Below are 16737 nucleotides of genomic sequence, written 5' to 3' on the forward strand. Positions count from 1 at the left end.
ACTTTACACTTAGTTGTGCAAACTTGTGTAGTGCATACTGTAAAATATATAATTAGATAATTATACTATCTGCTATATCATTAATTTGTTTTTTATAAATAAAATGTATAAAACTTCTAAAAAAACAAAGCTATTTTTTGGAAAATGCATCAGATCTTGCGTGCTCTATAAAGTGAGAAAAAGTCGTATTACTTTTTTGTTACTTTTTTATTACTTTTTTAATTTCAAAAAAAGTAGTGCAAAAACATCATGTTTACGATGGAAGATAAAGTGTAAAAAATAATTATTTGTATATTTTACAATATACGTACTTTACACTACGTTTAGAGTGATTACCAAAACAACATTCGAAAAGCTTTTGGTATTATTGCAATTTAGTAAAGTTCTACCTTTACTCCAATTGAAGCACGGTGTTTTAATTGATGGCAACAATAGTACAAATTAAAGTTTGTAAAAAGGATATATTTAAATATTTCTTTATACACACTGTACAAAATTCATTCACTAATTAAAAATATAAATGAATCTCCGTCTTAAACAGAAAAATTACTTTAATAAAAAAATATGATAAAAAAATGTACGAGATTTTAGTACTACTGAGGTCTTCTGGAGTTTTTTTAGTCGATTATTTATAAATGATTGTTATAACATTTACGTTGTTTAACAGAATCAAATTTTTTAAACTTGACCTGCTGTTGTCACCAAACAGCAATGCATTTTAAGTCATTTTAGACGGCAACACCTTTTGTGAATAAAAAGTAACAGCGGGTTTGTTACATTAGGCCGTCGAATGTCTTACCATGGTTTTCGTGGTTGTATCGTGCTTTATTTATTCATTTCTGATCAAGAATCGTTGCTAACAGGAATATAGTTACGTTTTACCGATGACCTAAAATGCTGGTTGCTCTCCTCAATTGGCTCCTCGTCATCGTGATGTGCGTACATCTCTGCACCTGGGATATTTCCAATATTGTTTGCCACAGCTGCAAATTGCTCTAATGATGAGTAACCCGGTTCTCTATTTTGTTTGTTTGTAAACGCGCTCCATTGATCCGCTGTTTGAATTGGCTGAAAATTAAGTGATGAATAGTCTGTTGATTCTGATAAAGAAGACGGTTGCGGAGCAACCACTGGTTGTCCGAAAGGTTGATTATATTGCGCAGCAGAGGGCTGTGCAGAAAATTGTTGACTTAAATATTGCTGATGAATCTGTGGATTTAGCACAGTTTGTTCAGGTTGAGGTAACAAAACACTTTGACCAACCTTCCTTGTTAATGCATCTGATGACGTATCACCTATAAAATACGTGTGAAACAAAGTAAAAAAGTTTTCTTCAAAAACGTGTTTACTAAATACAACGCCGCAGATTTATATTTCATAACTATAGGTAAGTAGCAAAAACAAAACGCATACATATCTGTGTGTTTTTTGTTGTTGCTGTAAAATACTCTTTACATATAGTTTATATTAGGGTTATAACCATACAATCCAAAAACCCTCTAAATTATATATAAATGAAATGCATTTTATGTTTTAAAATATCTTAAACTTTTTTAAAATATTTTAAATCAAAAATAGAACAAAAATATCCAGTCCAATAAGTCGAGGCAGAAGAATAAATTTTTTCTCACCCACTTTGTGCACTAACCAGATTTTGCGCTTTTTTTTTTTGCTTGTTTTGATTTAACGTTAGAACTTATTCTATTGTTTTTAGATAGTAAAAAAATTTTGATATTAAAAAAAATTATTTTAACCTAATTTTTGAAGAAATGAAAGAGACATACCTGGAACAAGATAGAGGTTTTTAGATATTGGAAGGTCAAGTTCGCCACCTGGTAGTTGCACTCCAACGCTTAAATCGTCACCCCCAGTTCCTTCCTTCATAAAACTCTCCATAAAGTAGTACTGATCTTTTGCCAAAAATATTGGGCGAGAAGTTTGTTCAGCTGGATATCTGAACAATAATTTATAATATAAAATTGAAAAATGACAAAACGAATAGCTATAAAAGTTTAATACTAAAATACATATGTAAGTTTTTACTTATGCCATTGTCTATATGATGTATAATGGCCATGCTTTAACTCTAAGATTAAGTTTGAGTGGATTTCTTCAGTATCTGGACTAATCCACAACTCACATTCATTGTCACACGAAATGTAAAAAATGAACTCTCCAGTAGTGGGTGCCTACAAATAAAAATGATAAAAATAAACTCTCCAGTAGCGAATGCCAACAATAAAATAAAAATAAATAAAACTTTTTTGTTTTACTGACCTTCTTAAAAAAAACAAATAAGTATCATAAAATTCAAAATTTTATGTTTTATGATTTGTTTTTTTAATAATAATAATAATATTTTTTATAGAAATATTCATATAAATTTTAACATAAACATCACCTTATAATAAGTTGATAGCCTCTGTCCATACCCATCTCCGGCATTTGGTGGTGCTTCAAACTTGTCTAGAACTATATACTCATCGGGATTAGTTGGAAACCGTGGATTGTTTGTAAGAAGGGTCAGTAAAGGACTTAGTCCTAAACCAAACCATACTTCTCGTAACACACCATCATCGTCTAAAAACATAAAATTTATATATATATATATATGTTTGTATATTGGTATGTATGTATACATGTCTATATATGTATGTATATATGTGTGTATGTATGTATACATGTATGTATACACTGATGATTTCTGTCTGTCCTATCATGATTAATGGTATTTATTTGTGTGTATACATAAAATACTATAACGTTGGGTTTGGATTTGTATCTATCCGTTTATTTAAGATTTTAAACAAGGAGCAAATACCAGAATGCGGGCGATTAACTCTTGGTTGAGCTGCTACTTGCTTTGCTGTGTCATCTCTTAAAGATGGCGCAACTTGAAAAACGGGTGCAGCCAGTGGATTTGTATTTGCCGCAACAAATGGAACAACTTGAGGAGAAATAGTTAAAGCTTGTGGTTCTAAAAAAAAAGGTTTTTCATTTGCTATAAGATCAATATAAAATTTTTACCAGGATTGTATGGAACTTTGGAATACCTGTATGTATTATTATGTATTAGAATACCTGTATGTATTAAAGTATTATTAGAATACCTGTATGTAACATACCTGCGTTATTACTTAGAAGTGTTGTTTCTACAACAGGAGGTATTGGTGTTGCTTCACTTGAAAATGGAACTATTGCTTGTTGCATTGTTAAAGTTGTTATTAGGGATGGTGTAAGAATTGATAGTGGTGTGGTTGATGTTGTTTGTGCATTATTTTGAGTCAACACTACATTAAAAAGGAGTTTCAATGAACGAAAAATAATAAACTAACAGTAATAAACAAGCTATATCTTTAAAACCTTAATTTACCTTTTGTTGAATCGCAATCTACATTTCTAGGGTAGTCGCAAATATTTGTAATTGGGTTAAACATTTTACCACGCTCGCAACTTTTGTAGTTGCCATGATTTCCATGGCACTCAATATAACCAACACAATCTTTAGGTATCGGACAAACACTGTCGGGGATCGCACAACAAGATCTTGTCATTTGTAAAGACATACCAACAGGATGCACCTAAGATTCATTACAAATATTTCGGTTTTGTTTAAAAAAACTCAATAGTTGTAATTAGATAATATTATACTTACAAGTTGAGGAATTCTTTCTGATTGAGTTGTTTTTGCTAAACTTATTCCTGGAGATAATATAACTTTGTGAAGGTTAACTTTAGATTTTAAAGAAGATTTTGTAGGTTTTAATGTTGGTTCGGCATGAGGAGCTGCGAAAGTGTGCTTGACCTCAGCATTGACCGCAGTTGGTGGTAAAGCAGTGGGTAAAACACTTCCTGAATGAGCTACAACGCGCTGACCTAATGGAGCAAATTTTGCATTTTCAGTCAATAAAGCTGACAAAGGAGGAGAAGGTGGTGGTGGTGGAAGACTGTGCACCCAGTTTGAATGTGTATTTGTGATTAAGCTAAAAGTATGAGGTGTTGCTTTAACAACATTTGCAACAACAACAGCATGGAAATGCGGTAACTTTGGTTGAGGATACATCAATTTTGATCCAGAAGACCTAGAGTTTGTTGTTTGTATTTGACTAGTCGTAGGAGTTACAGAACTTGTTATACGTTGTGTAGTTATAGTTTTTACTTGTTGAGCTATTTTAGTTGTTGAAGCTGTTGTAGCTTGCTCATGAGTTTTGGGATCAGTTCCATTATTTTCTCGCGGAATTGGTATATCAGATGATGTTTCTTGGCTAGTTGCTTTTGTCTCTAATGAAGACTTTGGTTTATTTTCATCAGTTTGATGAGAATCTAACATCACAGGTGCAAAGTGTTTATTTAATACATCAAGAGAAGCATTTTTTGCAGGCATGCGTGTCTCAGCAATACCAGGCGGAACATTTAGATCGTCATTTTTTTCTAAGACTGTGTTTAAAATTTTAGCTGATGAGTTTCTGGATAAAGCTGCGGCAGCTGCTGCTGCCTTGTGAGAATCTTCAAACTGATTGCCTTTTTGTTCAATAAGTTTTAAAATTTTAGCTGCCATATCTGGTGAAATATGAAGCTGCTCTTTATCTAGGGGCGTTCCTGAATTTAATAAGGAAAGTGCACTAGGATTTAGTTGTTGAAGGGAGTTGATAGATTCTTCAAGTGTCTGAGATGTCTCGGGATTAACGTTAGGAAAACCTAGTAAAGGTCTTGGTGACGTAAAAGCGTCTAGTGGTGACTCTTGAGAGGGAACCAAAGGAAAGTTTGTAGGTGGAATAGTAGGCATCTGGTAAACAAAACTGTTGACATCTAGATTATAACATAATGTTTTTTAAAACTAAATTTTTTACTTATAAATGTACATCCAGCAAAGTAAGTGTATAGTATTATTTTATGTTTTAAAATTAGTTTATTAAACTTTATAACTATTATTATATCTGTTAAACATTACAGTAAATAAAAACTTTTAAAACCTCGATGAATGACAACAGTGCCATCAGGTAAAATCCCAATAATTCCTTTATTACCAACTGTAACGTGAGCAAGTCTAAGATCTAGCTTTACCCACTTTACACCTTCAGGTTTAATTGCGGTGACACCTTGACGTAAAAACACATCATTTGTGTCACTAAGACCAACTGTTAAACCTGCTGGACCACTCTCCACCATTCTGAGTTTTCCTGGAACTACCGTCCACTGTATTCCTTGCGGTAAAACCTCAGTTATTCCAACACGAAAATAAACATTGTCTCGTTTATTCACTGCCCAGCAACCAAATTCGCCACACGAAACATACTTCATGTTACCCTCAATTCTCATCCATCCAGTTCCCTCGGGTCGATCGCTAAAAAATGATTTAAATTGAAGTTTAACCAATAAAACATACAAGATTAAAAAAATGAAACATACAGTTTAAAATGAGTTGTAGTAAATTAAAGGTTTTTGAAATTAAAATATCCTAAAAACTTGATGTATAAAATTTTTATATACCAAACTCTTAGTACTATTTCAAAGTACATAAATTCTTTACCACCGAGTAAGTCCGTGAAATTTTTATTGATTGTTATACTGTTCTAAAGTTATACTATTTTATCTATTATAATGGCCAACAGCAAATGTAAATTGAGATTTGCTGTTGAAGTTTTTTTTGTAATTTGTTTGTGAAAAGGATAGTCAGATTCTTTGATTCAAATGTCTTAAAGAAGAATGTCCTGGAAGAGCTAAAACTAAATATAATCTATTAATGTTAACATTATTTTCTTAGCATTCATTAATGAAACTTTTTGTTCTTTATGTTTTACCACTTTTAATAAAAGAATATTTTATTAGAGCCAACATAACATTTAATGAACAAATTCCGTATGAAATGTCTAAAATATATGTGTTTGACAGAGGAGTATACAGTTGTCATGATTTTAGTTCAACTTTTTTGTAAAAAACTAAACCTGTCCGACTACTAAGTAAAAACTGTGCATCCGTTTACATATAAATACTTTTTATTCATAATGCAAAAAATATTGCCATTATTAAGATTTTGTCTTTTTTCTGTTTTAATGATATTATTAAGACTAATTCAGAAATTTAAAATTAAACATTTTTAAAATCCTGCATTTTAAAATATGTGGGGGAGGTGGGGGAGGGGTGGTTTTAAAAAATAATTATCTAGCAGCAAATAGCTTTGCTGCTAAAAATATGTCCTTTATTATCAATAAATAATAATAAATATTGACTAAACAATAAATATTGACTAAACAATAGATATTGACTAAACAATAGATATCGACTAAACAATAAATGTTGACTAAACAATAAATGTTGACTAAACAATAAATGTTGACTAAACAATAAATGTTGACTAAACAATAAACGTTGACTAAACAATAGATACTGACTAAACAATAAATATCGACTAACCAATAAATATTGACTAAAAAATAAATGTTGACTAAATCAAGTTCTGTTACTACCAAGTTATAAAGTTTACTAAGAGTTGCATATGATATAACGAATTAAAGCCCCAAAATCCAAAATATAACAAAACAAAAAGATTTTCCTTTTTAATAATTTTTATACCATGAAATATTATATAGACTAAATATAGGTGTTTTACATGTAACATTATTATACTCATTAATAATATAATACTGTTTTAATTTTAGAAAAATTAAAAGGAACATACAAGGTTACTATTGGTTACTTTTGTGTTTACTAGAATAAAAAAAATTGTTTTTAGTCCAAGGTACCATTAAAAAAACTGGTGTATTCACTAGCCAGCCAACATTTGGTCCTAAAAAGACGTCTTATGAACGTTCAAAAGACATTCTGAACATCTTTTGAACATTCAAAAGACATTTTTTTAGGACTAAATGCCAGCTAGATAGATATATCAAATAAATTGCAGCCTATCCTTCTTTAATAAATGAAGTTACAGAACTAAATTGTACATGCTTGCAAAAAAAAAGCCACCCGAATCAGATGGACACAGAGGATAGAAAAGTTAAGTTAATAGCGTATGTTAAAATATTTGCATATATATAAAGATGTATACCAAATGTCAGTTCTGAATTAATAATATTTAGATTGACTGGAATTCCAAGAAGTAAAAGTATGATACTGTTACAGTTAAGATTATTCAGAGGTCTTCTATATCTCCAGAAAAAAACAATAAACATTCTAAATGTCTGTATATGATAATATAAACAGAAGATTTTAAAATCTATAATATAACAGAACATAATAAAAAATATAATATTAACATGCTTAAGTTATCATCAAAGTTACATCAAGAATAAATATATGTTTAGGGCGTGGGAGTTTAGGGTGTCGTCTAAAACATGAATGCTGCCAATCAAATGCTGTAAAAAAACTTTTATAATCAGCTTCTTCCAAAATAAATAATAATATGATTGCAGTAAAAATTAATTCAGGAGATTGATTTAATTTAGTCACCTTTGGACATGGACTGATGGTAAGAGTTGGTCGTCCTGAGAATAAAGGAGAAATCTATTAACTCTCCTTTGAAACATTCAAGCAAGATTTTTACTTTTAACATGTCTGCTGAAGAGATTTACACAATTAAAAGTAATAAAGTTACTTTCAGATCAACTACAAAAAATTACTACAGTGTTCAGTCCATAAAATTTGAAGTTGGTGATAGAAACCAGATTTGTGTTGAAAACTTTGCTGACTTCATATATTCATACTGCATGTGATTTGAAATTGGCATATCTGGCCATGGTGAAATTTATCTATATTTATACTGTAAAAGCAAAAGAATATAAAGATAAAATTCTAAGAACGTTTAAAAAAGAATTGATATTTATGTTACAGAGTACCAAGAAGAAAGAGAAAAAAAGAAACAGCTAAATAAAATTGTTATTCGAAAAAGGCTTATCCATCTAAATGAAGAACAGAAAGTTACACTGATAAGCAAAATTCTTTCATCATTCTCACATATTATGTATTTATAGGTTTTGTTTATGTTGTCAGCAACCTAATTTTTATTTTCGAGCCAAACTTTAATCAGTAGCTGTCTGGAAAATATATTTTCAAACATAAATATCACGGAAAAGGGAGTAAATTATAAAAATAACATGATACAATCTTGGAGATCTAAATATTTCTAAATAATTGTCTACAGTTAATACCTTTTAATAAACGTTTCAAAGATTTAAAATTGAGGATATGTGCTTTAGTAATTCCCTTGGTTCTAATATAAAGGATTTTATTGTTATATTAAAAGACATATAGTCGGGGATAGTAAAACCTGCGTAACTGGCATTGGCTACTATAATTGTATATCAATAACTTTAACACTAAATAGTTATTGTTGACATTATAAAGAACATGAATGAAATTCTCTATGCTAAAACAAGCCCAAAATCTATTAAAATAAAAAAAATATTTTTAACCTTCTCATATTGGAGTTTGCAAAAGACTGTAATTACATCTTGGTAAGATGTAATTACTTAGTAAGATGAAGTAAGATTCTTACCCATGGAAAGCCTACATCATTTGGATCCAAATTTTTCCTTTTTGTGAAAAAAATCAATGACGTCTAAGTAGATTTGCAGAGCAAACTGGAGAAACCATGTATTCTAAATTTAAACCAACTTCGGTGAGATATAAAAGAGCCGTCAGTTACGAGGATCATGGACAGAACTTGCATAAGGCAGTTTCTGATTTCTTATCAAAGTGGAGATAACTGTGTAACTTGAAAAGAATCATAATTAACTTTGAAAATATAATGTAATTATTTAATTAAATATTGATTTAACTCAGTAAAAATTATTTGCTTTAATTTGTTCAAATTTGTCTTCTACCAACAAATGATCGGGAGCCAACAGCGGGGGAATAACAATGGAGGATGCTTTTATAATGTTATGTTATTAGAATTCGTTAAGTTTGAAATATCCGAAAAAAAGATAAAAAAAATTTCCTTGGAATTTTATTAATAAAGGATATGAAATAACTGCCTTTTTTGAGCACTTCTGGACTATTAACACTTTTTATAGATTTCTTTTGTATTCTAGAATAATTTAACAAAATAACAGCTATTGCTGTGGTTCTGACATTTTGTTAAATATAAAGGCAACGGACAGTATTTAATTTCTTGATTAACATTTGATGAATCAACAGTACTTTGTTTCGTATTCAAGCAATATGTAAAAATTAAATTTTTAATTTTTACTCTTAAAAGACGTTACCGTCTTATCACAGCGCACTGTGGACAAACATTCTTTTACACCTCCTTCATTACCAGTTCGCTTATTAGGCTGGAGACGGTATCAAACCAGAACTCTAACCACGGCTGCTCTTTAACATAAAATTATATTGTTTAACATCATGACACATTTTAATATGAAGTCATATGTTTGATGATGCGATGGTTTAACAACATGATGGTGTTTAGTATGATGACAAAACATTTTAAAAAAAGTGTTTATTTTGGTATTATATATTAGTACTTAGTTAAAGTTGAAAAATTTAACCTTGGTTTAGTTTTTGATTTAGATTGATGTATAGTTTAACATCATATGTAACAAAACGGTTTGGTGAAAAACAATGAAGTAAAAATATTGTTAGATCTTAAATTTAGTAAAACATTTTAAGAACACCTTTTTAAAATAATCGGTAAATAAAAAACAATATTTGATAATAATTTTACCGAGTAATGCCAATCCTGCAAAATATTCTATTGTATCGATTAACTCCCCAGACGACACCAGATATTCCAGCATCGATCTGTTTTAAATTGCCAGGAATTTTTTCCCAAAAAGACGTTAAAACTAAACATAATGTTATAAATAATAAAGATTAATGAAAAAACACTGCAAAAATTAAACAATAGGCGGTTCACTAGAGCAAAACTTTGCAGTATATTCTAAAAACTAAAATTTAGTTCAAAGTAAAGCTATTTAAGATTAATTTGGGTACTTACTGTTTTCTCTGCTATTTAAATCTAAAAATAAGAAAGAAAAAGTCTAAGAAATGAACTATTGAATTTTTTATATATAGATATATATATTAATGAAGTGTTATTTTTTGTTATTAATTAAAGACTAATTAATGAAGTATCAAAACAGATCTTAAAAAAACATGTTTTTAAAAATAACAAAAGAATTTTAACCTAAATCCCAAAAACCTTCTTTAAACATACCTTCTGCGTCTGGTTCGGTTCCTTTACGAAAAAATACGTTTCCCAATAATCCAACTGACCAAACTCCCGACTGTCCGGATGATACATGATGCATTGTGCCGTCAATTTTTTTTAATACATTGCTAGCTCCAAAAGAAAATACTTCGTGTTTGCCGTTAATTCCAACTATATAAGGCGATATACCAGAATCAACTTGAGATAGATGAAATGGTAGCTCGCTCCAACCAGAAGGTAACGAAGGCAATGACGGCAAAGAAGACAACGATGGTAATAAGGAATGGTCGTTGCTTGCAATAGCCATTACTAATATATATATATATAAAAAGAAGAAAATATTACATTTTTAGATATGTAAAATTTTTTTTCCAAAATTAATAATAACTTTTACAACTAAACTTAGAACTTGAACAAAATTGTTAGAAATTTGTGACAGATGTGACACGGAGTATTAAATTTGTGACACAGTTGAATGACTTTTGTCAATTAATGACTAATTCTAAAATAGAAAATGGATTAAATAAATTTTATTTCAGTTTTTAATATTTTAACCAATTAATAACACTACTTTGTTATGCAATTATAGTTAGAGATACTAACTAAATAAACATTTAAAATTAAGATTAATTTTGTATGTTTTTAAATTCCAACACTCGACATATTACTTTTTTACAATATGATTAAAAAGAAATAGCAATAATGAATGAATAAATAATGAATGAACAAAAGTTTATAGCCTTCTCGTTTGTTGCAGCCCCTTCTGGAGCCTTTGGGAATTTAATATTAAAAAAAGAAATAATTTCAGAATTCATCGGTAAATTTTGATTTTAAACTGGTAAATTAAAAAAAAAAAATTTCATATTAAGCTGCTCCATTCCTCCAATAAGAGAAATGGAGCACTGAAAAGGAGCTTTAATGAAGTGATTGTTGGCATCCTTCTTGCCGATATCACTTTTATGACCATACCACCGAGTTTTTTTTTTAATTCTAATCCCAGTGCTTTATCCACTGCGCCACGATTGCTAAATAAAACTGTTTAAATCAAACGGGTATATACTCCTTTTTTATTATTATTTAATTTTTGTTTGAGGGACCCCAGGAACGGTCTTGTCACAGAGCACCGCGGAACAGCATTTAACTAGGAAGTTCACGCCTTCCTCACCAACGCAGCGAAATTTGCTCAGAGCTCGCTTTGAACCCTGGATCGCTTACTTCTAAAGCAAAGGCTATAACCACTGCGCTACGGCCGTTTTATACTCAATTTATACTGCTCTTAATATCTTGATATTTTATAGCTTAATAAAAATTAATTACTTGATTATATAGATTTCAAATAAAAATGAGTAAATACTTTTAATAAAGTTTAAAACATTGAAAGAAAAGAAAAAAAAATAGAATGGCAAAAGAAAAGTTGTGCAGTTAAGCTTCAGTTTATCAATTAAACTTCTGTCATATTTAGTTTGTAATGGGCCAGTCTTATCATAACCTAAATCCATAGAACTAGAAACAGTCAGCCTCGGAGACAATTTATTTTAATGAACTTCTAATGACATTAGAAGTTTATTAAAGTAAATTGACAAAAAAAAGGTTTCTGTTTTTAAGTCGCCTAACAAGTTTAAAAATTTTAGATTATTTTATATAATTATTTATATTTTTATATTTGTGAACCTTGAAATAACGGTGCAATCATAAAAAGAGGATTAATAGGCATCCAATTTTTTGCTTTTAATGTAAATTTAATGTAAGCAAATTAAAAAGTATTTGGATTTGAAAACTAAAATATTTCCCTTTATGAAAAAAAAAGAGTAAGGTATTTAGCTAAATAATCCTCGTTAACTTTTAGTAAATATTTTTTAATAAGTTTTGCAAAAATATTTGTAGATGTATGAACAATGAAGGCACAATCTGTTTTTTATCATTTTAAATAAATTTTATAAAATAACTTGAGCACACTCAAGTGCATAATATAAACAATTAAATAAAATATTTTTACTCACCGGGAAGATTCGCTGGTTCAACTGATATTGTTGTTTGACCTCGTAAATTTGGACATAAGAGAATGTTTACTCCAGTAGACTGTTTTTTAGAAACATCTCCTTGACATTCAGGTTTAGAAATTGTTTTTTCCGTTTTTGAATTTTCTTCAGAATCTGATGGATTTGTTTCTGTTTTTTTAGTTTCTGTACATAAGTTATCCTCGCATAAAAGCCCGCTTGGACATTCGCTACACGATTTTCCTGTTTTATAAGGTCTCTGACCAACATAATTACCACCTGGAGCGTAGTTACAAACAAGAATGGTACGGTCTCCACAACGTTTTGCACCACAACCAAGTTTGTTGCTCTCCCACCACACCATTTGAGTATACAATGTACATTTTCCTGAGCATTGGCCTGTTAAAAAATTATAGCTCTTGCTTTCACTGAACCATCGTTTAACTCCCTCATATACATCACCACATTCTTTATCTCCACAGGTTCCTGTACCCCATGCTATATTTTCTCCGACCCAGTCATAATTTTTAGCAAGCTTATGCCTGTCAGGATTATGAGCAACAATGCATTTACTTGCAAAGTTCGTAGATATTTTTTCTAAATCTTCGTCCCACATCATACGCAACATATTTGATGCAGTTGGTTTGACCATAGAACGAAATGCATTATGTAACTGTAGAATTGCGTCTTTTTGAGACTGTGAAAGCGATATTCCTGACACCGATCCTGGGTTTTCTAAAAAAAAAAAAACAACTGTTATTTAAATTTGAGAAGCGGTATTGATAATAACACAACCAAGTCACTGACATAATTAACTCGTCTAAAAGTTCGTCAGATTGATAATCAATCGTGCAAAAGCTCTAGACACAAGTTTAATAAAGTAACCTTTGTAACCTTGGACCTAAAATGCATCTACGGAAAAATTCATGATTTTAACAGCTTATTGACTATACTTTGTATTCATGCAACTATACTTTGTATTCATGCAACTATACGTTGTACTCATGCACAATACTAATCACGTTATACTTTGTAACTACTCGAGTTTTAAGTATTAGTAATCATATATTTAAAAGACACTTTGTATTTGCAAATTAGTCCAAGATGTATTTTAGGCATTATTTGAAAGGCTGGAAATAAAAGTCATTAAAAAATTTAACTTATCCAATCACAAAAAGAAAATCAACTTTTTTTTCTAACCTGAGTTTGATAACTCGATTGTATCTCGAAGAGCAGTTAACACTAAATCCAAAAATTAACTGATCATACATTAAGCTTCTGTGCAAATTTAAACATCTTTATACTTACATTAAAATCGCACTACACAATTAAATTAACAACATGCATTTTCATAGCTACCATGCAAATTTAAAGAAATCTTTATATTTACATTATTATCTCATTACACAATTAAATTAACATGCATTCTTGAATAAAAGACCTCCTTTTTACCTGCCATGTCGTTATTGGATGTCGCATTTTGACAATATAAGTTCACAATAATCCAGAAAACCCAACCCTTAAAATGACTCATAGTCCTTAACACCATCTAATTTTGAATTATACTCTGACTATTGCCGTTCATCGGCGTGTACATTTTCAATTTCAATGCGGATATATATTATTAAATTTATTAATTATTAAAAAAAAATTAATTTTTTTTAGAAATCCGCTATACGAAAAGATAAATTCAAGATGGCTACTTTGATCTTTTTTCGCTTGATAGGTTTGTTTACAATAACGCATTAACTCTTACTTCAAAAAACTAACGCTCTTGAGCATGCTTGTGCAGTGCGCAGCATCTGTAATGTGTTTGCTTGCACCAAACCGAGAAAAGCACCATTTAGCTTTTTTGCAAAACTTAAAAGTTTTAATAGAGAGTTTTAAGCCGCTAACAAAATTTATACTGATTGGTTCTTTTTATTTTTTTATTAACTTAAAAATTGTCCTAGAATACGCTAAAGAAGATACGAGTAGAATACGCTAAAGAAGATACGAGTAGAATACACAAGATATGTGTAGAAAATTACCCATTACTATCTTTTTAAATCTTTTATTGGTCTTATGACAAATAAGTACTCTCCTTGATAAACTAAAACAAACAACACAAACAAACGCGCAGATTCGCAAATAATAACATAATTTTAAAAGGAGTAAATCGTATTTTCAATATTTTGTTATACAAATTACAAAATCTTGCAATATACAATAAAATGTTTTATGCAATAACAATTTATCTTGGCGTGATACTTCGACTAAAATCAAGTGTTAAACGTTGATTATTTAAAGTAAAAACTGCAACAACAATAATTTAATCAGCAGACATGTTTTAAAGCAAATATGCTTAAATATATCATTAACAAATTGCAAATCAAATTTTTGTCATTTATCCTAATTGTTGAGATTTATATCCTTTATAGTTGGTGTGAGATACGACTTTTTCGTGTAAATTTTTCTTTTGCTTCTTCGCTTCGGTCTAAATAATAAATGAACTATTAAATAAACGTTAAAATAATATTTAACCATAATTGCGGCCTCATTTTACAAACAACTTTTTTGAGAACAAACCTACAAATGTGTTCTGTATTATAAACAAACACTCTTAAAGCGTAATACTGTTGTAAAATTATGCAGCAATTTTATTAATAAATTACTACAACTTCTACTAAAGGCAATTAATAAAAAGAATTTTCAAAACTAATAAACTTGAATACAATATCAGTTTGACATTTGTGATTTTTTTTTTAACAATTCTAAAAAAAAAAACATCTACCTGTCTTGGTTTATAAAAACAACATACTTTTTTTTTTAACTATACAAGATGGGTTTCTGTACTCTAAAAACTAAATAATTATAAAAGAATACTTTACACTTCCTCATTTCGGTAAAAATGATGAATGTGGTTGTTAACTCTACATTTTAAAAAACTTTTTATTGTTCTTATAACAGTATTTTCTGGTAAAATGTCCTTGTACATGAAAAATAAGTAATAAACGTAAATACACAAGTACACAAAAACTGGAAGAAAATTGAAAGATTTTGACACCGAGTTTAACAATACAATTAGAATTTAAACAAATATTAAAAAAAAAAAAAATGCCGTTTAAAAATACAAAAAAAAATTAGTAGTAAGGCCGTCGTTGACTGACATTTGGCCGGTTGCCAACTAAATTAGCCGAAAAATTTTTCTAAATTTTCGAAAGGGAATTAGACACCTTCAACCCCCTCCTAATTACGGCCCTGATTATTAGGGCCGTAATTAGGAGGGGGTAGAAAACCATCAAAAATTACATTTAGGAAACATTATAAAAGATGGAGATCAAAAAAACTCGAATGTATCATCTATTGAAAAAAAAAAACTTTATTCAATTTATTTTAGAAAATAGGAAAATTCCAACTATGATATAAGAGATCTTTTAAAATTTGTATGCAATATGTTGGTAAATAAGATCATATTTGTTTGTATGCAAATATATTGGTAAATAAGTTAGTAAATAATATTTACTAACTTATTTACCAACATATTCGCACACAAATAAATATGATCTTGTTTACCAACATGTTAAAAATATGTTGGTAAATTAGATCACATTTGTTTTTAGGTTTAATAGCATATAAATTTTGAAAAGATATAAGGGCCAAGTTTATCTTACATTTGAATATAAATCAAAGAACATTAAAAATATTTAGTTGGTATGTATTAAGAATATTCATTTGGAATAAAAGAGGTTTGGCATGAGTATAACGATTTTTCAATTATTTAATGTGGTAGATGCTGTTGCTGAAAAAGAGAAGGACCTAATTGACTTTTTTTAGCAATACCCCATGCAATATTCGCATAATTAACATGACATTGGATAAGTGAATAACAAAGTTGAATTAATGCATGTCTATTTACATAAGTTCTTGCATAGTATAATAATCTAATATCTTTTAAAACTTTGTTGCGCAAGGTTTCAATAATAATTTTCCATGTAAGATTTTCATCATTGAGAACACCAAGAAAAAGTATAACATTTTTTGAGATTGATCCTTAACCTTTTCCTGCCTTACGGTACTTAGAAGTACCACCACATTTTTCGTCTAATAACTTAAGTACGAAATCACTTTATGCTAACTAAAACTGACGTTTAGAGTACCGTTTCCGTAAGCCAATCACAGCTCGTTATTTGTATTACCACGTGAAATTGTTGATAAATTTGAACAGCAAGTTACAAGTGGTCGGCCATTTTTTCACTTCACTGTGCGGTGTCATTGTAAAGTGTTTATGAATAGAATATCATAGGTAAATACTTTTTTTTTTTTACTAATTACGTTGTTTATATCACAGAGTACATTTATAAAAGCTGTTATAACGTATTATCACTTTATTTTATATGAATATTTGATAAAAACTGGTGAGGACTTAAAAGTACCGTCAGGTGAGTTTAGTCTAAAAAATAATGAGCTTTGATAATACACATACTCAATGAAGTGATTATTTTGTTTTATCAAACATCTTTTTTTTATTTTTATTATTATTCTGAACAATTTTTTTATCGTTTTAGCCATTGAGATGGATATTACTAACAATACTGCTGTAATTGA

At 29.5% G+C, this 16737-nt stretch overlaps 2 protein-coding genes across 5 annotated transcripts in view; both read right to left on the reverse strand.

The window, feature by feature from the left end:
• Positions 1-447: 447 nt before the first annotated feature.
• On the reverse strand, positions 448-13995 carry LOC100198409 (uncharacterized). 4 transcript variants are annotated; one of them, XM_065805569.1, is made up of 15 exons: positions 13603-13880; positions 13351-13392; positions 12154-12885; positions 10160-10462; positions 9941-9961; positions 9668-9788; positions 4974-5344; positions 3656-4809; positions 3374-3581; positions 3126-3290; positions 2822-2977; positions 2402-2580; positions 2044-2189; positions 1785-1954; positions 448-1295 (listed from the first exon to the last, which is right to left on the reverse strand). In XM_065805569.1, the coding sequence occupies exons 1-15, from the start codon at positions 13697-13699 to the stop codon at positions 844-846; spliced, it is 4317 nt and encodes a 1438-aa protein (XP_065661641.1). In that variant the 5' UTR covers positions 13700-13880; the 3' UTR covers positions 448-843. The 4 variants fall into 4 exon arrangements, with proteins under 4 accessions (XP_065661641.1, XP_065661642.1, XP_065661643.1 ...); XM_065805570.1 differs by lacking the exon at positions 13351-13392 and having other exon boundaries at positions 13603-13995; XM_065805571.1 differs by lacking the exon at positions 3126-3290 and having other exon boundaries at positions 13603-13909.
• A 297-nt stretch (positions 13996-14292) lies between these two features.
• LOC100213887 (ribosome biogenesis protein NOP53) overlaps positions 14293-16737 on the reverse strand; it is a 36687-nt gene continuing 34242 nt past the window's right edge. Inside the window, exon 12 of the mRNA XM_065805573.1 lies at positions 14293-14626. Within this exon, the coding sequence (XP_065661645.1) occupies positions 14542-14626 (85 nt within the window). The 3' untranslated portion in view covers positions 14293-14541. The remainder of the gene's footprint in view (positions 14627-16737) is intronic.

This window comes from Hydra vulgaris, chromosome 09 (genome assembly GCF_038396675.1).
Source record: "Hydra vulgaris chromosome 09, alternate assembly HydraT2T_AEP".
NCBI lineage: Eukaryota > Metazoa > Cnidaria > Hydrozoa > Anthoathecata > Hydridae > Hydra > Hydra vulgaris.